Raw genomic sequence first — 27,910 nt, forward strand, 5'->3', positions numbered from 1 at the left:
TCCTATTCTGTCAATATTTACAGTATGAGTGCCATCCAGGGTGGGATTGCTGTATATTGATGAGGGGCTGGATTCCTAGCTAACCTGTGCCTCACCTTCCCTCTCAAGCCCAGGAATACAAAAGCTAATTAGAGTCATAGAGTCATAGAGATGTACAGCACGGAAATAGCTTTGGTCCAACTCATCCATGTTGAGCAGATATCCCAAAACAATCTAGTCCTACCTGTCCCATATCCCTCTAAACCATTCCTATTCATATACCCAACCAGATGTCTTTTAAATGTTGCAATTGTACCAGCCTCCACCACATCCTCTGGCAGCTCAGTCCATACACGTACCACCTTCTGCGTGAAAACGTTGCCCCTTAAATCTCTTTGATATCTTTCCCCTCTCACCCTAAACCTATGCCCTCTAGTTATGGACTCCCCCATCTCAGGGAAAAGACTTTGTCTATTTACCCTATCCATGCCCCTTATGATTTTATAAACCTCTGTAAGGTCACCCCTCAGCCTTCGACACTCCAGGGAAAACAGTCCTAGCCTATTCAACCTCTCCAATTGTTGAAGTCATTTTAGATGCCTGAACTAATTCAAAGCTGAGATTGGATGTGGGACCTTTTTGGACTTTACAGCGTGCAATCAGAATGTGAGTTGTATTTTACTGCTAAGAATAAGAGTCTTATAACTCAAGAGCTTGGGGAGCTTGTTGTTTCCAGCTGTTTTCTCTATGGCAATACCTCAGTCAATCAGTGTCAACTTGCCAACCAATCAGCATCCTTTTCTCCTGTAGCATAAATTGTTTCTATGAGTTGAAATTTGACATCCTTGAGTTTGTCCGGATGGTTGAAAATCTCTGTCAATTTGTAGCACTATTCAGCAACAACAAAGTTGTCATCCTTTATCTAAATGAATAATCTCACCCCTTTCTATAAGTGTGCAAATTTTCATTGAAACTCCCAGTGAAATACTGGTGGAGAAGTGAGCAAATATCTCACATTTCAGTACCTACCCCTGAATGAACCCATCAATCCTCTTATAGCTTCTGTAAAGTTACTAGGCAGAACCTTGTGAGTTTTTCTTAACAACACATAACTGGTTGACATCTTGGATCACGTAAAAATTGGATGTAATTACACTATCCTTTTGTTTCAGAAACAAAAACAGAAGTTGCTGGAATAGCTCAGCAGGTCTGGCAGCACCTGTGGAGAGAAATTAGAGTTAATATTTCGGGTCAAGTGACCCTTCTTCAGACCTGGACCCAAAACGTTACCTCTGATTTCTCTCCACAGATCCTACCAGACCTGCTGAACTTCTCCAGCAAACTTCTGTTTTTGTTTCTGATTTCCAGAAATTGCAGTTCTTTCAGTTTTATCCTTTTGTTTCTCATTGTCATCACATCTGAACACAAGATTCACAATGATAATGGTTGCACTCAGCTTTCTCAGAATCGAAAAGTATATAGCCATTTTTATGCTCTCCCTTCCACCCCACTTTAAATATATGGACCCAGAGAAATATCTTGACCAAATCCGCTCCGACACAGCGAATGTTAGAAAACAAGTGACGTACGCCTGTCTCATAGATGGGATTGTCAAACGCTGTTTCTACAGTGATCTGACTGTATGGATGAGAAGACATGAGAGGCAGACGCAGGTTTGAGTGATATCGGCACCTGGAATAAAGAGATAAAAAGGAAAATTGAGGATGCGATAATTGGAATAACAGTACACATGGCTTTGCCCACTGTGCAATCTTCCCCAGAGCGTGAGTACTGCACATTTATTGACACACATGATACCTATCAACCACACTGCATTTTCTATGTATCTGATAATTGGCACAGACATCACAGAATACAAAACATCTTGTTTAAGAGCAAAAATAACACCCAAAATAAATTAAGATTGTATCCCAAAATGACAAGTAGATTTTCATTAAAATTAGATACAGTTAAAAGTGTTACAAAGTTATGCAGAGTGCTTATGAAATGGAAGGCTAGAATTTATTTGTAATAACATGGGGGGGGGGAGTGTGTGTGGTCCCTTTAAGAGGTGATGTGCTTTTCGAAGCTTGGAGCTTTAAAAAAAGCAGCTGTAGATGTACAGATAGTTCTAAAATGGAAACGTATCAATTGGCTGTGTGACTGGAAAACTTTAGGCTTGTTTTGTTGTTAAGGAAACCAGCTTGAATATCAGCCAATTAATTTAAACAAGGCCCTAGTTACCAAAACCCAATTAAATTTAAATCTGTTGGTTTTGACTACCTCGAACCAATCTGATTGTAAAGAAATTAATATATCATCATGGGTATAAAGAAGAGGGCATTCGAAAATTAGAGGGAAAGACAACTGAGAAATAAATACTGGGCTTTCACAAGAAATCTACACGCTCTTTAAAAAAAGCACCATTTACCTATAAAACACATCATGGAAATTTTAGATAATATTCTAGACAAAAGAAATTACAGAGAAAACAACGGAGAGAGGCATTTTGGAAAGAAGGATCAGCAGAAGAAAGGTGTTTATGACTGAAGAAGATACAAAACATTTTGGAAGACACATTCTGTGTGAACATTGAGAGACTAAGATTTAATTTATTGTTCTTATTTCTCGGATTTATATAAATGGGACCTGTGTTATTGAAACAGCATACCAGTAGAATTTAGTTCAGTTAGGGACAAGTTAGGTAGAGAGGAATTGTTAGATTTGTTAGTAATTCTGTTAATTTGTTCACTGTTGGAGTTAGATAAATAAATTGTTACTTGTTAATTATAGAGGGGTGAAAAAATTCTATCTCATTCAACCACTCCTTTATGACAGATTGGGCATAAGAGGTGGGTTATATCACTTGTCACATTTCTATGGTGAGCTTCTCTGGGTGTTTCAGTTTTAATTATCAGAGAGGTGTCGACCTCCCTTTCGTAACAAAAGCTACTTTAAAAATAATGTATTCATCCTCAGATTTTTGGTACCTGAGCTCATCCGCATAAGGTGGTAATTCAATGCCTTCTTAAATGGCTCTGATCCAAATGGTGAAAATGCTACCCACCCCTGTAGGTTGAAGGATGGTGTTTATGTCTGAGTTCAGATTGTGTGTCACTTGGAGTGGAACATGGACGGAATGGGGCAGCGCTTGGTGCATCCATTCACCTATTGCACTTGTCCTATTCATATGTGATTTTGGGAGGGGAGCAGGTTCATAGCTCCTTGAAAGTAGAGTCACAGGTGGACAGGACAGTGAAGAAGGCGCTTGGTATGCTTTCCTTTATTGGTCAGCGCATTGTGCATAGAAGTTGTGATGTCACGTTGCGGCTGTACAGGACATTGGTTAGGCCACTTTTGGAATAATGTATTCAATTCTGGTCTCCCTGCTATCGAAAGGGTGTTGTTAAACTTGAAAGGGTTCAGAAAAGATTTACAAGGATATTGCCAGAGTTGAAGGGTTTTGAGCTACAGGGAGAGGCTGAACAGGCAGGGGCTGTTTTCCCTGGAGCGATGAAGGCTGAGGGGTGACCTTATAGAGGTTTATAAAATCATGCAGGGCATGGTTAGGGTGAATAGCCAAGGTCTTTTTCACAGGGTGAGTTGTCTAAAACTAGAAGGCATAGGTTTAAGGTGAGAGGGGAAAGCTTAAAGAGAGACTTGAGGGGCAATGTTTTCACTCAGAGGGCCTTACATGTATTGAAAGATCTGCCAGAGGTGGAGACTGGTACAATTACAACGTTTAAAAGGCCTTTGGATGGGTATTTGAATAAGAAGGGTTTAGAGGGATATGGGTCAAATGCTGGCAAATGGGACTAGATTAATTTAGGATATCTGGTCAACATGGATGAGTTGGACTGAAGTGTCTGTTTCCGTGCTGTAAAACTCCATAACTCTATGACTTGGTTAAAGATCACACAAAAGATCAAAGTGTCATACAGCTGATGCAATGTATTGAACAAATCTAGATTGCTCTTAAGTCTTTAATCAGTTAAAATGGTGATGCATTGTCTGAGCTGAGATGTCACCTTTCTTAAAAAAGTCTTAAATTATCTTGGGAATGTGACTTGAAAGAACTTCTGGGATTTATATATTAATGAATCAAAACCTGCAACCCATTCTAAGTGATTAAAGACTTAAAAGCAATCAAGGTTTGTTCAATACATTGCATCAGTTGCATGACATTTTGATTTTTTACTATAAATTCTGTGTCCTATGATCCTGCCCCACTAGCTACCTGACAATGGAACAGCTCTCCAAAAGTTAGTGCTTCCAAATAAACCTGCTGGACTATAACCTGGTGTTATGTGATTTTTACTTTGTCCACCCCAGTCCAACACCGGCACCTCCTCATCTACGAATTGGTGAGATTGCACCACAATATCAAATCTTTGAATATTCAGAGGAGCACAAAGAATTATTGCTCACTTACCTGGTAACGTAAATGTAGGCGCTTCCCAACAGTATAGAGATGATGAGGATAGGAATGAATATGGCCAAAGCCATATTTCCGCCTTCCATTGATGTCTCCACAGCTGTTTCTGCTACTGGAGGCAAAGCAACTGAGAAGTGACTTTATTATTTCAAAGCTCCCTTAACTGGTTAAGGATTTTCATCTCCACTCCTCCCCTTCCCCTGTCAATGTTTCACCTGTGTTTCCCTGAAAGCACTGACTCCTGCTGGATAATCTATCTGTTGGGAGAGCCTATGATACATGCCTGCTCTTTGTAAGTGTAATGTGATGAGTTTAACCCTTTTCAGTTCATGTGAAAAGGAAATGGTTCTGTGATGATTTTAACAGCATCAGTGCAGTACCTATCTCTTCAAATTTCTTTTCTATCTTTGCATAGAAGTTCTGATTTTGAATGTAGATGGTAGCAGAAACAAGGTGAACAGAATTGCCTGCCTTTATACCTGCCTGGTTTTGCTTCTTTCGGGATTGAGGGAAACGAATCAATCATTGGGGAGGTGATGGCCTAATCGTATTATTGCTGGACTGTTAATCCAGCGACTCAGGTAATATTCTGGGGACTGGGTTCGAATCTCGCCATGGCAGATGCATTTGATATCAATCAAAACCTTGAATTAAGAGTCTGATGATGACTGTAATCCATTGTTGGAAAAACCCATCTGGTTCACTAAGGCCCTTTACAGAAGGAAACTGCCATCCTTACCTGGTCTTGACTGTACGTGATTGCAGACCTACAGCCATGTGGTTGATTCTTAACTGCTTGTGGGATGGGCAATAAATGCTGGCAAGGCCAGTGAGGTCCTCAATCCACGTATGTTACATCTAGCCTATGAAAGTTTGATAGGACAGTTTGGGTGGAGCCCTACTCTGTACGAGACTCATACTATTTCTCATTTAGGATAGTTTGAGAGGATAAACCAGAATTTAGATACTTTTCAAGTTGCACCTTCCTTGAAGAGCTTGATGTGAACATTGGGACTAACAATGTAGCAGGTAAACGATGTTCCATGTATAACAGATAGTATCCCCAACCATTAAGTGCTTGATGGAATCTTTAGCATCCAAACTGCACTGTATGTTATTGGGGTGAATTTAAATGGACATTATTGAGGGGATAATACTTTGCATCAAACATAGTACACGGTACGAGGGAGAGCTTAATACAGAGATTGGGCATCAAAAAAGGAAGAATTAGAATTCCTATGGTGTGGAAACATGCCCTTTGGCCCAACAAGTCCACACCTATCCTCTGAAGAGTAACCCAACCCGCTATTTACCCCTGAATAATAACCTACACTATGGGCAATTGAGCATTTCACCTACCTGCACATCTTTGGACTATGGGAGGAAACTGGAGGACCTGGAAAGGACCCACGGAGAATGCACAAACTCCAGACAGACAGTCACCCAAGGCTGGAATCAAACTTGGGTCCCTAACACTGTGAGGCAGCAGTGCTAACCACTGAGCCATCATGCCATCCTATTTAATTAAGAGTCAGCACTTGTTTAATATAACACACTGTCCAAAACACTTCACAAACAATTTAGAACAGCATAAAAGAAAGACATTCCTTTTTAGAATAAACTAATATTATTGTCATCACTTGGTTGTGTCGCCATAGTCTTACCAGACCATAGGGCCTGCTCTCTCATTAGAGAAAAGCAACTGGTGGTGATTTAACCAGAAGATCACCAGACCCTGGGCAAGAGAAGAAAAGTCCTTCATGGTAACCTCAAATCAGTGATGGGAATTGTACCCACATTGTCAGCATCACACTACAATTCAGCCAACTGAGCTAAACCAATTCCTTGCCATCCCTAAAGTCAGTGACACTCTACATTATTAAATGTTCTTACAGTCAGCGCACAGTCACAATTAAAGCACTACTTACCTTCTAGCGAGTGTTCAAAGCCATACGTTGCAGCTGGAAATAAAAACAAGAAAATGATTTTTTTGAAAATAAAAATCATTGAATAGATTGTATGACTCTTTGTAAGGATACTTACTGCCCAGGTCAATCCTGTGCGTGGGTGTCACAGCACTACATTATGTAAATAAACAATTTACTGTTCAAGTACCCTAGGGTTTCCTACACAGACTCAGTCAACGGGGCCTTGAGTTGATCCGAGCAAAACACAAAGCAAATCAATTGACTGACTGTCAAGGAACACAAAAACCAAAGCTGATTGTATTTTCTACTATTCGAATGTTTGGTGATGTGTGTTCAAAGATTTGATGCACGAACATGAAAGTCAGAGAGATCCAAACCACCTTCACTAATCATCTTTCACAATCGCTGCTTCTATTGCCAGGTAGGACAGTACAACTTGATTTCTCCTTTAACTCATCTTGCCAAGGTACAAGGCAGAAAATCTACCAAGGTGGTAAAATTTTACTGGGCCTGCAGAAGATGGTGGAGTGGCAGGACACAGGGATAACAAAGCTTTTGACTGGCAGACAGTACTTTTGCAGCTACAGGTAAAGTCATCATAGTCCTAGAGGGTTGCTCGCCCATTAAGAAGAGGTGACGTTAACTGGAGAGTCACCACACTTTGGGTGAGAGGCAGTTCCCTAAGGTGGGGTGGGGGAAGGGTTGCTGGTGTAGGGGAGGGAGAGGGTGTGGGATTGGTGGAGGGTGGGTGAGGGTATGGATGGGATTGAGCTCCGAGGCAGCAGTGGCTGTAATGGAGATCCACAGGGCAGCTTATAACAGCAGTGCTCCCACGCTAACAGGTCTTTAGTACCATCTCATAAAGTCATAGAGGTCAGCGGCACAGAATAAGGCCCTTTAGCCCATCAAACCTGCACCAGTTAAATACAACCACTTGATCCCATTGTACAGCACTTGGCCCCTTGTTTTGCATGCCTTGGCATTGCAAGTGCACATCTAATTACTTCTTCAATGTTCTCAAGTGTTCTGCCTCTACCACACTTACAGGCACTGAGTTCCAGATTCCCACAACCCTCTGGTGGGAATTTCCTCACATTCCCTTAACCTCCTGCCCCTAACCTTAAGTTTATGCCCCCTGCTCATTGATCCTTCCATCAAGGGGAAAAGTCCTTCCTGTCTACCCTGTCTATGCTGCTCATAATCGTATACCTCTCAATCTTGTCTCTCCTCAGTCTACTCTGTTTCAGGGAAAACAATCCCACTCTATCCAATCTCTCTTCATAACTGAAGCTCTCCAGCCCAGGGAACATCCTGATAAATCTCCTATGCACCTTCTCCAGTGTTATCACATCCCTCCTATAATGTGAATTCCAGAACTGAACACAGTACTCTAGCTGTGGTCTAACCAACGTCTTACACAGTTCCAGCATAACCTCCCTGCTCTTAAACTCTTATGCCTTGGCTAATAAAGGCAAGTGTCCCATGTGCCTTCTTACCCAGTTCATCTGTCACTCCTCTGCTCTCACAGAGGGGTCGTGACAATTTCCAAGATTCGATGTAGGGTCACAGTGGTAAAGTTTGAGAAGCATCATCTGACACAATCTGATACGATACAATATGGAGCTTTGCTCAATTGCCAATTGTCTGCTGCAAAGTCTGGACCCTAGGAAATGACAGACAAATCTGCTCAATGATCTGTTCTCTCTTTCTGGTTACTCCAAGACTGTCAGGAGGATCGCCAATAAAACTGCAAGCCACCAGCCTGAAATCCTGTTCTCTCTGTAGGACTCTGAGTGTCATGTGGACTGAGGCCTTACCTTTACACAGAGGCAGTGGCCCACTCCAGTGAGATGGGTGAGCTATGATGCATCGAATGGTGACCTCCCCAACCAGCTCAAATCCTTCGTAACACATAAATGTCAGTGTCTCCCCCGGCAGGTACAGCCGCTTGTACAGAATCTGGTAACCATTTTCAGGTAGTCCAGGATTCTCACATGCCACAGACTCCTCCGCTGGAACAGAAAAGCAGGAAATATTTCAGGTAGTTATTGGCAAACGGATATCACAGGTAAGACGGAGCAATGAGAAAGAACTGTATATTTATATAACACTTGGGCATTTCAAGCACTTTTTCTTCTATGCTTTCATGGGATGAGAGCATCACTGGGCAAGTTATCCCTAATTGCCCAGAGGGCAGTTAGGAGTCAACCACAATGCTGTGGGTTGAGAGTCACATGTAGGCCAGACCCAGGTAAGGATGGCAGTTGTCCTTCCCTAAAGGCCTTATGCCTGAATTGTTGATTCTCCTGCTCCTTGGGTGCTGCCTGACCAGCTGTGCTTTTCCAGCACCGCACTCTTCGATTAGTGAACCATTAGCGATTCTGAGGAAGGGTCACTTGATTTCTCTCCACAGATGCTGCCAGAGCTGCTGAGCTTTTCCAGCAACTTCTGTTTCTATTAGTGAACCGGATGGGTTTTCACAACAATGGCTACACGGTCATCATTAGACCCAGCTGCTTATTTCAGGTTGTGTTGAATTCAGAATTCCACCCATGTTCCATGTTGGGGATTTAAAGCCAGGAGTAAAGTCATTTTGAAATGTACTCAATGTTGTAGCATGGGAATCAACGCAGCTAGCTTATGCACAGCAAGATCCCACAAACATCAATGTGATCATGAACAGACGATTTGCTTTTTGGCTCCTGGTGTCACTTTAGAGCTGGGATTCCTATGACACACAACCTTTTAAAAAAATGAAGACATTGCCAAATTAACCTATTCAGATACACAGTCCTGGGGTAGATGGGACTTGAACCAATGACACCCCTAGCTTAGAGGTAGGGACATTATCACTGTGCCACAGAGTCCACTACAGCTTTTGTTTAAATATAAGACCATAGACACAGGAGCAGAAATTAGGCCATTTGGCCCATCAAGTCGGCTCTGCCATCCCATCATGGCTGATCGGTTTTCAACCCCCATTTTCCCACTTTTTCCCCATAACCTTCTTATTCCTATTAATCTTGGCTTAGCCAGCACATCACGGTCCTCTTTTGGAAATGGTCACCTCGACTCCCAAACCATGTCCTTCTCATATTTCCCAATCCATCCTCCTTTTTCTTGTTGAGGCTTGCCTGAATGCTGAGTTGTAACAGAAGAAGAGCCATATCATACTCGAAACGCTAACTCTATTTCTCTCTGAGTTGAATGCTGAGTTTCTCCTGCATTCCCAGTGTCTGTTTTAGATTTAGAACATAGAACATAGAACAATACAGCGTACAACAGGCCCTTCGGCCCTCGATGTTGTGCCGACCTGTGGACTAATCTAAGCCCATCACCCCACACTATCCCATCATCATTCATGTGCTTATCCAAGGACTGCTAAAATGCCACTAATGTGGCTGAGTTAGCTACATTGGCAGGCAGGGCATTCCACGCCCTTACTACTCTCTGAGCAAAGAACCTGCCTCTGACCTTAGTCTTAAATCTATCATCCATCAACTTGCAGCTATACCCCAAGCAGATGTCATCATCCTAGGAAAAAGACTCTCAATGTCCACCCTATCTGCCCTTCTGATCATCTTGTATGTTTCCAGCACCCACAGTATTTTGTTTTTGTTACTAGTGTATAATCTGAGCCCCATACCAACCATTGCTGCAACCCCTTTCCTCAAACATCTCTTACAACAAACCCACGTTGATGCACCCTCTTCAAGCACTGGCTATTCCCAGATGACTAATCCAGCAGCACTCTGAATTGTTTCAATTGCTTCGGTGTATACCGGGCCCTATTCATCCAAACCTCTGCGTTCAAATCCCATCCTATCGCTCACTTTCAACTGTGGAAATGCCAATTTTCATTTGGCTTTCTGTTCCCAATGCAAGGATGGCATGGTGGCTCAGTGGTTAGCACTGCTGCCTCATGGCGCCAGGGACCTAGGATTGATTCCAGTCTCGGGTGACCGTCTGTGTGGAGTTTGCACATTCTCCCCGTGTCTGCGTGGGTTTCCTCTGGGTGTTCCGGTTATCTCCACAGTACAAACATGTTAAGGTTAAGGTAGATTGGCCATGCTAAATTGCAGAGGTAGAAGTGGGTATTGCAGATGCTAGAGATTAGAGTCAAGATGAGAGTAATGCTCGAAAAGCACAGCAGGTCAGGCAGCATCCGAGCAGCAGGAAAATTGATTTTTCGGGCAAAAGGCCTTCATCAGGAAGGGCTAAATTGCCTGTAGTGTTCAAGGATGTGCTCCTTATCTGGGTTAACCATGGAAAAATGTAGGGTTACAAGGATAGGGTGGGGTCTGGGTGGCATGCTGTTCGGAGGGTTGGTGTGGGCCGAATGGCCTGCTTCCACACCATACGATTTCCATGATTCACATCACAGCCAGAATTCTCATCCTTGTCTGTATGTTCATCATCGGCCTGGTAGCTTCCTCCAGCTCTTAAACCAGTTTCTGAGTTGGTGAAAAAGTCTCCGAAGAACTGCGGATGCTGAAAATCACAAAAATGAAATTGCTGGGAAAACTCAGTGCATCTCGCAACCTCTGTGGAGAGAAAGCAGTGATGCTTTTTCAGACCCAGACCAGAAATGTTTCTCTCCACAGAGGCTGTAAGACGTGCTGAGTTTTCCCAGCAATTTCATTTTTGTGATTTTCAGCATCCGCAGCATCCGCAGGCACAAAACGTACAAACAAAAAAACAGAAATTGCTGGGAAAACTCAGTGCATCTCGCAACCTCTGTGGAGAGAAAGCAGTGATGCTTTTTCAGACCCAGACCAGAAATGTTTCTCTCCACAGAGGCTGTAAGACATGCTGAGTTTTCCCAGCAATTTCTGTTTTTTTGTTTGTACGTTTTGTGCCCTGTGATTCCAAACATCATAATTGCGACCCATTCTCCTCACCACCCGCCAATCCCTCACCACCCGCCAATTCCTCACCACCCCTCCACCTTTGTAGTTGAGGTGTCAGCTGCTTCTCAGTTGGTAACACACTCGCCTCTGAATCACCAGCCTCCAAGTCCCAATTCCAGGGATTGATTACAAACATTCATGACACTCTGGTGCAGCGCCCGAGGATGTGCTGCACTGTTGGAGATGCCATCGGTGCGAGCTGTTCCCTTCCAGCTAAGACATTAAAACTGGTGTCCCATCTTCCACCTCAGGTGATTGAAAAGGTTCCATGGCCCACGTTCCCTCCTAGCTGTGCTGCTGCTCTGAGGTTCTGCACCATTGACGTGTCAATGCATAGACAGAGTCAATGCTGTGCTTGGACCTTGGAGGTCCGTGCACTGAGAAAGATGAAGTTGAGGGATTATTACCCTCTGTCATATTTTGAAGACGATCAGGGGACTTAACCTCGGTGTCCTGGCCAATATTTATCCCTCAGTCAATTTGACAAAAACACACACTGTCAGGTCATTATCAGATTGCTTTTGGTGAGAGCTTGCTGTGTGCAAAGGTGGCTGCTACATTTCCTCTCCACTTCACATGTTGGATGTCCTGTGATAGTGAAAGGTGTTATACAAATGCAAGTCTTATTTTCCAACTCCAAATCGCTGCCTCCATTTGTAGAGTCATAGAGGTGTACAGCACAGAAACAGACCCTTCGGTCAAATGAGTCCATGCTGACCATAACCCCAAACTAAACTAGTCCCACTTGCTTATTCCTGACACATATCCCTCCAAACCTTTCCTATTCATGTACTTTCTAATGCCTTTTTAATGTAATTGTCCCCGCATCCACCATCATTCTCCCATCATCCCCTCAAAATTGTGCACATATGCAATTGCAAAGGCTGTTCTTTAAATACAACTACTGCTCTTTATCCATCATTCATTGCAAAAGTTGATTTTCTTATTTCTTGACCAAACACAGTTAAGCAGTCCTTTAAAGGAAACCTTACTCACCTTCAAATCTCTACCCTGGTTGATTCCTGTGTTCTCTGCCTATCTGTTTGAGGGATACAGCAGCGACAGCAAGGGGAATAAAGGTACAGGCTCCCTCCTGCCTGGTGTCAGTGTTTCGCATAATCAGCCTCAAAGCTGACAGGATGTGACAGGGGCCTCATTTACTTCCCTCCTCTGCAAAGTATTGCAATCCGTATCACCGTATGGAAAAACAGGTCACAACTGCAGAAGCTCAAGCTGAGTGACAGGCGGTCATGGGAGCCCAGAACCATTACCATCTGGCCTGCATTGCTGTCTTGTCAACACATGGTGTGATGGAGCACAGTTGTTGGCATGCGACCTTTAGCCTTTGATCAGTGGGATGGCCTACCCAGTGACTTAAATCAGAGACAGGGCGGGCGGGGGGTGAGGGTTGCTTGGGGACGGACTGAGTGACAACTTGGCTTTTCGGTTCCCAGAGATTGCAAAATGTCTTTGTTGTGACTGACAGCCACACTCGGACAGAGGCACGGTAGCGAACAGTTCCACTGAGGTTCAAAGTGGAAAAAGGCGATAGCACAATGTGGAGAAAGGTTATTTTCTAACGTACATTTGACAACTGGAGATTGGATTTGCCTGAAAACGCTCCTTGTAAGACTGCGTGCATGCAGCCTGTGATTTTGTTCAGGAGCTGCATCAGATTAGTTTCATTATTGGCTACAGTGTACAATGTGCAAAACTGACCTGCATTATTAACGTCCCTTCAAATGCGCAGAGACTGGCTCCAGGGGGACGCGTCATACCAATCAAACATTTATTGCGGAGATGGGTAGTGAAGTATATTGACATTTGGTTGTTTAAAAAGGATGGATTTCAGGATGTGTTTAAGGTAGGTGAGAAAAAGGCAGAGAGATTTGGGATAGGAATTCCAGAGATTTGACCTCAGGGAGCCTCCAGCACAGACAATTCGAGTGCAGAGGCTGAGACTCGGAGTGCTGTTGTGTTGGAGGAGATCAACGAAATAGGAACAAAATCAGAAATTGTCGGAAAATCCACCAGGTCTGGCACAACGTGTGGAGAGGGAAGCAGAGTAAACGTTTTCGGGTCCAGTGACCGTCCTTCAGAACCTATTGATCTACCCAAGCGTGGCTCTCAGTCATGGCGAAGTCATATTGCAATCTCTGGGAAACGAAAAGCCAAGTTTCCAGGCGCTACCCCGCTCTACCCCACCACCTCCCTGCCACACACCCCACCCCACCACCCGCCCTGTCTTTGATTAAAGCCACTGGGTAGGCCATTCCTCTGGTAAAAGCTACAGAGGCTAAAGGTCACTGTTAAAACCAGATACTGTGCTCTGTTTCTGATTTCCAGCAACCGCAGTTCTTTTGGTGTTTTCTTGCTCAGAGAGTTAAACATGGGCACGGCAGTGGTAGGGTGGGAATGAAAAAAGTAGGAGCATGTTGAGTCTGTTCCACCATTTGGTTTATCTGATTGTGGCCTCTACCTCATTGTCCTCTCTGCTCCCAACAACCCTTTGAGCCCCTTGTGGACCAAGCATCTATCTTTTAAAAAACATTAATTCACAGGACGTGGGCGTCTCTGGATAGGTCCAGCACTTAGGCGTTTGCCCGAAACGTCGATTTTCCTGCTCCTCAGATGCTGCCTGACCTGCTGTTCTTTTCCAGCACCATTCTAATCTAGACTCTGATCTCCAGCATCTGCAGTCCTCACTTATGCCCATTCCTAATTGCCCAGAAGGCAACCACATTGCTGTAGGTCTGGAGTCATATGTAGGCCCAGACCAGGTAAGGAGGGCAGTTTACTTACCTAAAGGACATTAGCAAACAAGATGGGGTTTTCCTGACCATAGACAATCATTGTCATCATCAGATTGTTAATTCCAGATTTTTAAAAAATGAATCCAACCTCCTGGCTTTGTGTCTGCGGTAAATAGCAAGGCAAGACAGAAAGCAGAGAGTGGGGATAAAAAGGTCCTTCTCAGGATGGCAGCTGGTGTCAAGTGGTGTTCCGCAAGGCTCAGTGTTGGGGACCACAACTTTTCACTTTGTACATGAACGATCTAGATGAAGGAACTGAGGGTGTTCTGGCTAAGTTTGCAGACAATACAGAGATAGGTAGAGTGACAGGTAGCATTGAGGAGGCGGGGAGGCTGCAGAGGGATTTGGACAGGTTTGGACAGTGGGCAAAGAAGTGGCAGATGGAGTACAATGTGGGAAAGTGTGAGGTCATGCACTTTGCTAAGAAGAATAGAAGTATGGACTATTCTGTAAATGGGGAGAAAATTCAGAAGTCTGAAGTGTAAAGAGACTTGGGAGTTCTAGTTCAAGATCCTGTCAAGGTAAACTTGCAGGTTGAGTCAGTAGTTAGGAAGGCAAATGCAATATTAGCATTTATTTTGAGTTGACTTGAATATAAAAGCAGGGATGATTCTGAGGCTCTATAAAGCTCTGGTCAGACCACATTTGGAATATTGTACACAGTTTTGGGCCCCATATCTCAGGAAGGATATACTAGCCCTGGAGCAGGTTCAGAGGAGGGCTCACGAGAATAGTCCCAGGAATGGAAAGCTTAATTTATGAGGAACATTTGAGGACTCTGGGTCTATAATTGATGCAGTTTAGAAGGATGAGGAGGGGATCTAATTGATAATTACAGAATACTGAATGGCCTTGACAGAGTCGATGTTGGAAAGATGTTTCAACTGGCAAGAGACACTAGGACCCGAGGGCACAGCCTTAGAGTAAAGGGAAGTCCTTTTAGATTGGAGATAAGGAGCAACTTCGGCAGCCGGAGAGTGGTGAATTGATGAAATTCATTACCACAGAAGGCTGTGGAGGCCAGGTCATGGAATATATTTAAGGCGGAGATAGATAAGTTCTTGATTGTCAAGGGGTTCAACGGTTACGGGAGAACGGGTTGAGAAACTTACCAGCCATGATTGAATGGTGGAGCAGACTTGATTGGCTGAATGGCTTCCTATGTCTTATGGTCTTAAATACTGTGAGCCTGGTATCTCTGGCTGGGGGTGGTGGGCAATGCGCCAAAATGCAAGGCAGGGCTGGTGAGCATCTGGGTAGGTTCATGATGGGGAAACACTCAAAGGGCAAGCGAGTAGCCATGAGATACAGCCTTATCCAATCCAGCGAGCTGTCCATGTGCACAGCGTCCTCGCAGCAGAGTTGCAATTCCTGCATCCTGAAATGCAGCTTTAAAATGCAGGAGTGCCCTGTAGGTGAATTGGTGAGGGACCCTGAGGCTGTTTAGAGGCTGACAGGTATCAGATGCCAGTGTCCAAGTACAGGGAATGAATTGGCTATTTCCCTGGAGTGTGGCCTGTTTGATGGGTTTCTGTGATGGGAATCCAGAGGAACAAGCACTGAGCTGGAATGTCGGGAATTCTCGGCATCCAGTTTCCTCACACTGGGAAGGAAGCTGCACATTAATGAGCTCAATAACCATAAGACCATTAGGTATAGCAGCAGCATTAGGCCATTCAGCCCATCGAGTCTGCTCCACCATTCGATCATGGCTGATACATTTCTCAACCCTATTTTCACTTCTTCTGTAACTCATCATCCCCTTACTATTCAAAAACCCACCTCAAAAAAAAATTTTCTAATTGACCCATTCATAAATTATATCACACACTTATGGAGCAGGTGGGACTTGAACCGAGACATATACACTTCCACTACACCACCCCTCAAGAACCTACTTTGCTCCATCTTTAATACACTCAGAGACTTGGTCTTCACAACCCACTGTGGCAATGAGTTTCACAGATTCGCCACCCTCTGAATAAATTCCTCCTCATCTCAGTTCAAAATCCCTCGTGTCCTGCTCTCTCCTTCAGGTGGAAACACCTTCTCCATGTCCATTTAATCCAGGCCTCAATCAGATCCCTCCTCATTCTTCTAAACTCCACTGAGTACAGACCCAAAGACCTCAACCACTTCCCATATGACAAGCCCTTAATTCCTGGGATCATTCTCGTTAACCCTTTCTGGATCATCTCCAAGGCCAGCACATCTTGCCTTAGATACAGGACCCAAAACTGCTCACAGTATTTCAAATGTGGACTGACCTCAGTCTTAATGGGTCTCAGCAGTGCATCCCTGACAAACAGCAATCCCCTTTCAGAGACATCTTGTACACTGGCTAGCGAGAATGTTGCCTTGCCATCTATAATTAGATTACCTTTAGATTAGACTACCTACAGTGTGGAAACAGGCCATTTGGCTCAACAAGTCCACACCAACCCCCTGAACAGGTATCCTCCCAGACCCATTCCCCTACCCTACATTTACCCCTGACTAATACACCTAACACTATGGGCAATATATCATGGCCAATTCACCCTAACCTGCACATCTTTGGACTGAAACCAGAGCACCCGGAGGAAACCCACGCAGACATAGAGAGAATTTCATTGGAAAATGCACCAAATTGCTCCCAACGTCAAGAAAGACCTCTCTAGGCTCCTCATGTGACCCTCTCAGGTTTCTCACCATAAACAAAAACAGTAATTGCTGGAAAAGCTCAGCAGGTCTGGCAGCATCTGTGGAGAGAAATCAGAGTTAACCTTTCTTGTCGTGTGACGCTTCCTCAGAACAGTTCTGAGGAAGCGTCACTGGACCGGAACCGTTAACCCTAATTTCTCACCACAGATGCTGCCAGACCTGCTGAGCTTTTCCAGCAATTACTGTTTTTGTTTCTGATTCACAGTATCCGCAGTTCTTTCAGTTTTTCTCACCATCAACGTTTGTCCTTCATCAAGCCCCCATCATTTCTTTTTAAATGCACAATTCTGCAGGCTGCCAGGAGATGGCAGCAGAAACCTTCTCACCGAAACACAGTGGCATACAGGGACTCTCGTAAAAAGCGTTGCCTTCATTTCAAACAGTGCTAGCTCTATTAAACTAAGGCTTTGCAGAAGCCAGAGGATTTATGAACACTTCTAACATACACTTTCTTCATTCCAATTTTCAACTCTGTAATATTGCCAGACTCTACATTTACCTCAGCCCATGGACTGCTGAAACCTTTGTCCTTGCCTGGTGTTCCTTGACTGGTGAACAGTACAATTGCAGCATCCTCCTAGACTGCCTTTCACCTTTTAGCCTTTGCAAACTTGTGCTCATCAAATACTCTGCTGCCTTTATCTGAACGGAGTAAGGCCTGGACAACATCCAGCCTTGTGCTGATTAACAGCAAGTAACATTCACACCATAGCGGGCGACGTGGTATTGCAAAAAGGAGGGAATATACTCATCGTCCCTGAACATTCAGTGAACACTTCCATCACTGGAGCTCCCACTCTCAATATCCTGGGACTTACCATTGACCAGGAACTGAGCTGGACCAGCCATTGAAATACTCTAGCGACAAGAGGAGGTGAAAGGCTGTGATGGGAGAGTTAGAAAGGGAGAGAGGAATAGAATTAACAGCCAGAATGTGCTATGGAAAATCAGCAGACCTGACAGCATGTATGGAGAGAGAGAGAAGAGAGTTAAAACTTCGAATCTGGTATGACTTTATAGGATAAGACTAAGAAAAGCCATATTGGACTTGAAATATTAACTCTGTTTCTCTCTCCATGGATGGTGCCTGCTGAGTTTCTCCAGCACTATGTGTGCATGCGCGTGTAGTGTGTGTGTGCACATGCGTCTGTGTGTCTGTCTGTGTGTGTCTGTGTGTGTGCGTGTGTTGTGTGTGTGCACGTGCATGTGTGTGTGTTTTTGTGTGTGTGTCTATCTGTGTGTGTCTGTGTGCGTGTGTCTGTCTGTGCAAATGTGTGTATTTTGGGGAGACAGAGTGAGAAGGTGCAGGGCACTCATGTAGAACCAGCTGAGCTAAATGGTCTACTTGTGTGCTATAATTTTCTGCTATGATTACATTTCTGTTTGGACATCCTTGCTGTGCACAAATTGGCTTATGCGTTTCCTACTTTACGACAGAGGACATTTTCAAAGTGCATCGTGGCGAGGTGATGAAAGGTAGGATATCTCAGAAAAGGCTGATCTCTCTTCCTTTTACTGTAGCACATTGATGGGAGTGTGTTGATAGCCATTTCACAGAGCACCCACTGGCTCTGGTACACTGCGGGCATCTGAGTGCTACTCGCCTAGTTCCAGAGCAATGTACTCACTCAGTGAATCCAATTACATATCCCTGGATACATTTCTTAATTACACAACATATTAACAGTCGTTGCTTGAAATATGCTGCACCAACAATTTCATCACATCATTTGCATAAATGCCATGAAGATTTATGAACTGGCTCTCTCTCTCGGGGGGCTATTAAAACAATTGTGTGCTTTGTAGCTTAGTCTGTTGATAGATGGTTGCAGTAACCTGTACTGCAGTCTCCTGCAGAGCATGGAGAACTAAGATAGTGACTAATAATCTGGGGTAGGTGGTGTGAGTAGAAATAGGCAAACCAGATAGCAGAACTGCAAACAGCCTGACTGTTACAGTCCATTTACAACAGGGCACAGTGTTTAAACAAACAACATTCCAGAAACATGTTCCCCTACAGATTCAGTGATTATGTTAAGTCCATAAAACCAACTTAACATTCAGGTGCAGTTTTTGATTTACTAAAACAGGTCACATGAACGGAAATTGCTGGAGAAACTTAGCAGGTCTGGCAGCATCTGTGGAGAGAAAGCAGTTAATGTGTCAGGTCTGGTGACCCTTCATCACAGGAGTCTTATGAATCAAAATTAGACACAGCTACAGAAGACTCAGAGAGCAGATGGCCTAAACTTGGTCAAAGAGTAGGTTTTAATAAACCGGTCTTCAATGACGAGAGAGACATAGCAAGGCAGAGGTTCAGAAGGGAATTTCATAGCGTCAGGGTCTGTAGGTAGGTGAAGGCATGACTGTCAATGGGGGAGGCTGACCAGGACAGAATTGGTGGCTTACAGAGATCTCAGAGAGTTGTTGGTCTACAAGAGGTTATGGCGACACAGAAGGAGAATGCGATGGAGAAATTTGCTACACAAAAGCAAAATCAATTGAGAAGCAATTAGCTCCAGCTCAAAATGAAGATAGATCAATCAAAAACCCAAAGGGCTCTGCATCCTGATTATATGTCAACTCTGACGCCTGAAAGCACAGTACAAGTGTATAAATGTTTCTGATTGGTGCTGATTGTTGTAACTGTCACAGGGTGTCAAAAGAAATGGGAGTAGGAGTTGGTTATTTTGCCTTTGAGTCTGCTCGAAGTTCATTGTTATAACAGAGAAGAGAAGCATGTTACAATATAGTGCGATGCCTGGGTACCAACCATTGATGGCTTGTGGTTGGGGTACAGCTTTGTCACTGTCCCTCCTTCCTATGCTAGTCTGAAGAACTATTGCAGTCATTTCTGGTGGACAATGGACCATAATAAGTCTCAACAAATGAGTCTTTGACAACATGTTGTAGTTGATTACAAATTGGTAACGATGTACAGATTACATGAACCTTTAGGCATATTGATTACTATGAAGAGGTGCATATGGCTCCATCAGGAGACTCGGTGAAAATCCAGCCAATTGTCCACTTAAACCTTCCCAATACTCCCTTCATGGCTGTGCATAAATTAGAATGGGTGAAGCTCCTGTTTAATTCTTTCATATCCATTACAAGGATCATGGCTGATCTTCTACTTTAATCTCACCATTCAACCCTCACTGTTTAATTGGGATTATGGTCGATATGGACTGGCTGGACCGAAGGATCTGTTTCTGTGCTGTATGAATCTACCTTCCTTGCCCTAACACCTAGCATTCAAAAACCTACCAGCTTTGGTCTTGAATATACTCAGTGACTGAGCATTCACAACCCTCTGACTGAAGAAATTACCCCTCATCTCAATCCTTAAAGAGCCATCCCCTCATTCTGAGAATGCAACTCTGTGTATCTGATGACCCATTCAAGAGGAATGGTATTATCAACATCTACCGTGTCCAGGCTTCACAAATGTTCCAAGATTAAATTGTTTAACTCTCTTTCTTTTAAACTCTGTGGACCATAGACTGGTCTCCTCAATGTCCCCTCACAGGACAACCCTGTCATCCAAGGAAACAGTCAATGTGCCTTTCCTACACTCTGTCTAGGGTATGTATGTCTTCCCATAACGATGCATTGCATAACCGTCATAGAACTTTTATAATCTTATCCTCCAGTCCCTTCCCGAAGAAAGCTAACTTATCACTTATCTTTGTAATTGCTTGGCTTTACCTGCATATGAACCTGCTGTGATTCATGTAGAAAGAAACGTTGTCCTGATCCACCTTTTATTCTGAAGCATAGAATCATGCAGAACGCCCTTTGGCCCATTCAGTCTGTACCACTAACAATACAATACTGCATTACCTTCACAGGTCCCACTTTCCTGCATTTGGTCCATAGCCTTGATTGTCATGATGTTTCAAGTGCTCATTGAAGAATTTTCTTGAGCATGTGAGGTTCCCTGCCTCACCTACCCTTTCGGGCAGGGCATTCCAGCCACCCACGACTCTCTGGGTGAAAAGGCTTTTCCTCAAATCTCCTCTAAACCTTCTGCCTTTCACATTTAAATTCTGCCCCCTCGTTATTGACCCAACAACTAAGGCCAACAGCTGCTTTCTGTCCAACCAGTCCACTCCCCTCATATTGACCTCTATCAGGTCCCTTCTCAATCCTCTCTGCTCCAAAGAAAACAACCGGAGCTTATCCATCCCCTCTTCCTCCCTGAAATTCTCCATCCCAGGCAAATTCCTGGTGAATCTCCTCCGCGCTCTCTCCAGTGCAGTCACATCCTTCCGATAGTGTGGGCACCAGAACTGCACACAGTACTCCAGATGTGGAGAAAGTGAGGACTGCAGATGCTGGAGTACAGAGTCAAAAGGCGTGGTGCTGGAAAAGCACAGCCGGTCAGGCAGCATCCGACGAGCAGGAGAGATGACATTTTAAGCGTAAGCTCTTCATCAGGAATATGGCCATCATTCCTGATGAAGAACTTATGCTCGGAATGTCGACTCTCCTGCTCCTTGGATGTTGCCTGACCGGCTGTGCTTTTCCAGCACCACGCCTTTTGACTCTGTACTCCAGCTGTAGCCTAACCAGAATTCTGCAGCAGTATTAGATTAGATTAGATTCCGTACAGTGTGGAGACAGACCCTTTGGCCGAACCAGTCCACACCGACCCTCCGAAGAATAACCCACCCAGACCCATGTCCCTCTGACTGATGCACTTACCACTATGGGCAATTTCACCTAGCCTGCACATCTTTGGACTGTGGGAGGGAGAAACCGGAGCACCTGGAGGAAACCCACGGGGAGAATGTGCAAACCCCACACAGACAGTCGCCCGAGGCTGGAATTGAACCTGGGATCCTGGTGCTGTGAGGCAGCAGTGCTAACCACTGAGACACTGTGCCGCCCCGAAATATGGTGACAAAACTCTTTGGTTATTTATTATTTTAAGTAACTGCCAGAACATTCCTACCTTGAAAATCATTTTGACCATCACCATTTTTCTTTTTAACTATTAATAATGCCTCTCCTACCTCCCCTCGGTTGAACAGCAATTAACAAAGGCTCTCACTGTTCTCCTCTGAGATTTTGTGAAAGTGAAGTGAAGTGACACTTTTCTGCAGTGAATTCTTTTGATTTTAAGCCGAATTATTCATTGGCTATGAGACTTTCAAGGAATCAGTATTCAGGATCCCATGCAAGTGCGTTTGTTTCTGTTCAAAGGATTAGCTTGTGTCCCATTTCCCCAGGAACATGCTGTAAAGTGGGCCCACATTAGTATGAGTAGCTGGTGGAAATGGCTAGTTTAGAGACTGATTGGCACATACTTATACAGCACGGTGTTTTCGACTGTTGAGTCTGTAGAGGAGCAGTAACACAAACATAATAATTAAAATCTGATCAGATAGAAAATGAAATGAAAGTAGTGTCTTATAGTCAATTAATTAGAAAGAAATTAACATTGGGTTATGAATTCAAATTGGAATTTAAGATTGAAGGGCCTTTCAAGCAGAAGGAGAGGGAGAGAAGCGGACTTTTACAGAAAGAGAGAGGAGGGAGTGGGAGAAAGAAGAGGAAGAGAGAATGAGGGGAGAGTGTGGTGAATTGGAAAGTGAGTAAGAGGGGTGCAGAAAGAGAGGTTATTTGGAGAGAGAATGGAGAGAGAGAGTGTGAAGAGCATGGGGGAGAGTTGGAATAAGTGGGAGTGAGCTGAGGGAGAGTAAAGAAAATGGATTGGGCAGGGAGAGAGTGGAGTGAGTTGGGAAGTGGGGAACAGATGGGGAGAAAGCTGTCTTGGCTAGATTCTGCTGGTTCATACATGTTGCATCACCCCAACCAGTGTCTCAGATGATAAGATAAATGAACTCACACAAAACCAGGTCACGTGAAATTGGTTAAGTTGGATGTTGCTTTTACTAAGTTAACTACCGAGGGAGCTCAAATCCACAATGGACAGTGAGGTTTTGCAAACTCTGCCTTAGTTCTGTTTGACTCACGTGCACAATAGGGAAGTCTGGAGGTCCATTGTGGGGTACCAGTCTCGCGACTGTAGCAAGTTATCAGCGCATTTCCATCCAATATGAATCCTGGGTCACAGCTGAACTGTATTGTGGATCCCACCAGTAGCTTGGTATCAGAAATGGAGCGGCTGGCATGTTTGACTTCCCCGGGGTCTGTACAGTACATAACTTGAGTGAGACAGTGAGAGAGAGAGAGACAGACAGAGAGGTTAAACCTTTAGTGCAACTATTCATGGGCTATATCATAGAGATGTTTCATTTGAAACATAAACCATTGCAATGACCAGATTATGTCAAAAACCTAAAATGAAGATGCGTTATACCCACCTTTGCTAAGAATGGGAGTAATGCACAGGTTTACACATGATTTACATGTATGATGTTTGGTTTATGATTTAATTGCATTGGAATTTAATGAGAAAATATCATGTGAGTAAACTTCAACTTCCCTCGAGTATGTACAATCAACCATATTATAGACTCCCCCCTCCAAGCCCCAGTTCATTTGATTTTCTGGGGAAAAGTTCACTCGAATTACTATTTGTTTTCCAAGTGTGATTAAACAAAGGCCTATCCTCAAATTCCTATTGGGAACCCTGGAGCCTCATCACACTGACTACTTTCCTTTCTTTACACTTGGAGTATGTGATCCCATTCCCGGCATCACTGACTGGATGAAAGCTGGTAACATACTCCAGTCTCTCATGGATAACTCACTGAAATAATGCCACAGAGGTCAGTATCCCATCTCCAGTCATCTTTATTCACACGTGCCGAGTGCTGGACACTGATCCAGCTCCCTCAGAGCCAGCTCTCAGAGTGAGCAGGGTGTCTGATACTCCTGTTCTTATCTGTCAGCCAGGGCTCCCTGATTGAACCAGGTTAACCATATTCTTTGAGGTCCAACAGGCTGACTTTGATGCAATCACTACACTTACTGCGTTGGAAATAAACAAGCTGAGTATCAAAATTCTTCTGAAGTCCAAAGATGTGCAGGTCAGGTGAATTGGCCATGCTAAATTGCCCATAGTGTTGGGGGAATTGGTCAGAGTGAAATGGGTGGGTTACTCTTCGGAGGGTCAGTGTGGACTGGTTGGCCTGAAGGGCCTGTTTCCACACTGTAGGGAATCTAATCAATCCACTCTATTACGATTTGGGATTTAGAGCCAAATTGTTTTGTTGAGAGTTTAATCATTTTGTTTTCTGGTTTTATCTTTGCTCCAATAGTTTGGTCCCCCTCAGGAGCCTCCCAATGATGAACATCCCTGCAGCCTACATCCAGTTTCTTCTCTCCCTACCCCCACACCACCCTCCCTCACAAGTTTTGCTGTAAAGATGTGGAACATTAGGAGATAGGAAAATGAACTCATGCACATTTTGTGCTCAAAAGGGACTAACAGAAATTTATATGTTGAATGTGTCTTAATCAGAGCGCACTTTTATTGATTTTGATTATTCTTATTAAAGTTGGTGATTGAAATACCACAGAATGCAATCGCTTCTCAGTCTCACATTTGGTGATTGATTTGATCTTGACTTGAGAAAGACAGCAAATTTCATTTTTATTAGCACTCCATACTTGCAGGAGAACATCACCGAATGCTATCTTTAAGTTACCTTGTATTAGTCTGAATCCAGCCCCTGTCTCATTTAAAACACTATTTTAAAGTATTTTTCCTGGTTGAAGATTTAAAGTTAGTTACCATGACCTATAGAACGTTCACAACAAGAGCATAAGTAGATCATTCAGCCCCTCATGCCTGCTCTCCCATTCAATAAAACCATGGCCGATCTGTACATATTTTGAATCCCGCACCCCTATGTCTCTCTGATAACCCTTGATTCCCCTGCCTTATGATCTATCCATGTCTGCCTTAATAATATGCAATGATTCAGTCTCCATTATCTTCAGAGGCAGTGAGTTCCATGGTTGCTTAATCCTCAGAGAAAACATTTTTCCCCATTCCTGTCCTGAAAGAGTGAGCCTTCATTTTGAAACAGTGCCCCTAGTTCTGGATTGACCCACATCCACCTTATGAAGACCATTCAGGATCTTATACCCTTCGTTCATGTTGCCCTTCAGTCTTCTAAACTCCAGTGGAAACAAGCTCAGCCTGTCCAACCTTTCCTTAGAAGACAATCCATTCATTCCAGGTATCAATCTAATAAACCTCCCCTGAACCATCTCCAATGCATTTACATCCTCCCTGAACAAAACTTCCTGAAATAAGTAGACAAAAACTGCACACAGCTGACATGATATTGTCATATCAATGCTCTGTTTAAGTGAAGCATAACATCCTTACTTCTATGTTCAATACCTCTTGTATTAAAGTATAGCCTTACCCCGCTTAAACTACTTGATTATGCGCTTTATCTGCGTGCAGAATGCATAAACTTCTCTCCACCTCAGAATTCTGCAGTTGTGATCTATTTAAGAACTGTTCTGCTTGTTCATGCTTTCTACCAAAGTGTACATTTTCACATTTTCCCATATTATACTCCAAATGTCATATTATTGCCAGGGGACTGGAAGTTAATCGTAAGGATGTTTTGCTACGGTTGAGCATTCATTCCTGATGAAGGACTCCTGCTCGAAACATTGATTTTCCTACCCCTCGGATGCTGCCTGACCTGCTGTGCTTTTCCAGCACCACTCTAATCTTGACTCTAATCTCCAGCATCTGCAGTCCTCACTTTCCCATAGTGGAACACTATGTACAGTTTTGGTCTTTTTATTGAAGTGCAGATATAATTGCGTTAGAAGGTTCATGCAAATGATTCCTGGGATGATTCCTGTGTCTAAATGCAACAAGATCTAGACAATATCCAGGCTTGGGCTGACAAGTGGCAAGTAATATTCGTACCACACAAATACCAGGCTAAGGCCATCACCAACAAGAGACAATCTAACCACCACCCCAGACATTCAATGGTGTTATACTGCGGTGAATGACTCACCTCCTGACTCCTCAAAGCCTGTCCATCATCTACATGCCACAAGTCAGGAGTGTGATGGAATAGACTCCAAACTTGCCTGATTCAGTACAGCCCCAACAACACTCAAGAAGCTTGACACCATCCAGGACAGAGTAGCCCACTTGATTGGCACCACATCCACAAGTATCCACTCCCTCCGCCATCAAATCTCAGTAGCAGCAGTGTGTACTATCTACATGATGCACTGTAGAAATTCACTAAAGATCCTCAGACTGCACCTTCCAAACCCATGACCACTTCCATTTGGGAGGACAGCAGATACATGGGAACACCACTATCTTCAAGCTCCCCCCTCAAGTCACTCGCCATCCTGACTTGGAGATATATCACCGTTCCATCGCGATCACTGGGTCAAAATCCTGGATCCTTCCCTAAAGGCATTCTGGGTCAACCTTCAGCAGGTGGATTGCAGTGGTTCAAGAAGGCAGCTCACTCCCACCTTCTCAAGGGGAGGCAGCTAGGGACAGGGTAATAAATGCTGGGCCCAGCCAGTGACACTCACATCCCACAAAATGAATAAATAAAACAAAAATGAAGGGATTATCTTATGAGTAAGGCATAGACAGGTTGGGCCTGCATTTGTTAGCATTTTGAAGAATGAGAGGTGATCTTAATGAAAAATCTGAAGGTGCTTAATAAAGTGGATTCTAAGAGAATTTTACCCTTGCAGGAGAGACTAGAAATAGGGGTCTAAAAATAGAAGGATCCATTTAAGATGGTGATGAGGAGAATATTTTCATTCTCAGAGGATGGTTATTCTCCAGAGCACAGTGGGAGCGGGATTATTAAATATATTCCATGGTGAGTTAGACAAATTCCTGATTGAGAAGGGATTGATAGATATAGGGAGTGAGCAGGGAAGGGGAGTTGTGGCCACAAGCAGATCAGCTGTGATCTTATCCATTGATGGAGCAGGCTTGAGGGGCTGAATGGCCTACTCCTGTTCACTTAATTTGTGTGCATGCATTTTCATATCTGCCACTGTTCAGCCCACCCACATTTTTGTGTAGCTTAATTTCTAATTCCGGGTTGCCTTCTCTGATTCCACTGCTGTCTTACCATCGGCCATTTGATTAGCTTCTACAGTGTTTCTGCATTCCAGTCATTGACGGAGAGTCGAAAGAGCAATGGTACTAATTCTGGGCCTTGGGGGCCAACCCTCAGCACTCTTCCGCTCTGATGCTTTCCTTTTCACTAATGCATAGTTTTTCTATCATTCAACCAGACACATTTTCACTTGAATTTCCAGAGCTTTCAGCTAAATTAATAAGCTTTCATGTGGAAATTTACCAAAAGCCTCTGGTGATTCTAAATATACATCATCGTAGGGTTCAATACAGTTGACTTGCTTTGTCACAATGTGTACATTGCCTTTGAGAGAATTAACCTTAAAATGCTCCATGTGCAATGTGCATATAACATTAAGTCTCTACCTGTCAATTAGTCTGCTATAGGTCTGGAGCCTGCACACACAGAAGTCTTATGGTTTGCGATAATGTCTGCTTCAAAACTTGTAATGTGCTTTATTGGTTTGAATAAACTAACCCATGAAATTAGATAGATTTGCACCTGATTACGAGATCATTATCATTAATATGGCAGCTCTTGCCTCAAGGAAATTCAGGGGAAACTGAATCTGGTTGGTTTTTGGATTCATATTATTTTAATAAGCTCATATGGGTTCACTAGTTGGCTGAATCAACTGGATGTAGGGAAGCAAAGTCAGTTATACCTACACGCCCAAGACTAGTTGCTCGGCTATTAATCCAGAGACCCAGGAAATGTCTTGAGGATCTTTGTTTCGAATCCCGCCACGGCAGATGGTGGAATTTGAATTCAATAAAAAAACAAGTCTGGAATTGATGATGGCCATGCAACCGTTATTGACTGTTGGGAAAAACCCATCTGGTTCACTAGGGAAAGAAACTGCCATCTTTACCTGGTCTGGCCTACGTGTGATAGCGATGTGATTCGTAGTTGCTCTTTGGGTAATTGGGGATGGGGAATGAATGCTGGTCTAGCTAGCAATGCCCCTCTTCCTGTGAGTGTGCAACAAAAATAGAAGCATGCAGAAGGTCGAAGGTCATGGGTCGTTTGACTGACAGATGACGGAAAGCTATCGATCTCCCTCCTA

At 43.7% G+C, this 27,910-nt stretch overlaps 1 protein-coding gene across 2 annotated transcripts in view; it reads right to left on the bottom strand.

Moving 5' to 3' along the window:
- The window catches only part of sez6l (seizure related 6 homolog (mouse)-like), a 272,465-nt gene that overhangs the window by 13,663 nt on the left and 230,892 nt on the right, over positions 1-27,910 (bottom strand). The window contains exons 12-16 of one of the 2 annotated variants that reach the window (XM_043715477.2): positions 22,753-22,944; positions 8,160-8,354; positions 6,343-6,375; positions 4,412-4,526; positions 1,569-1,671 (exon numbers count right to left, since the gene is read on the bottom strand). In XM_043715477.2, coding sequence (XP_043571412.2) covers positions 1,569-1,671; positions 4,412-4,526; positions 6,343-6,375; positions 8,160-8,354; positions 22,753-22,944 — 638 coding nt within the window. The remainder of the gene's footprint in view (positions 1-1,568; positions 1,672-4,411; positions 4,527-6,342; positions 6,376-8,159; positions 8,355-22,752; positions 22,945-27,910) is intronic. The other variant, XM_043715479.2, reaches the window with a different exon arrangement.

This window comes from Chiloscyllium plagiosum, unplaced genomic scaffold, assembly GCF_037043375.1.
Source record: "Chiloscyllium plagiosum isolate Xiang-an unplaced genomic scaffold, Cpla_swu_hap1 HiC_scaffold_24, whole genome shotgun sequence".
In the NCBI taxonomy this organism is placed as follows: domain Eukaryota; kingdom Metazoa; phylum Chordata; class Chondrichthyes; order Orectolobiformes; family Hemiscylliidae; genus Chiloscyllium; species Chiloscyllium plagiosum.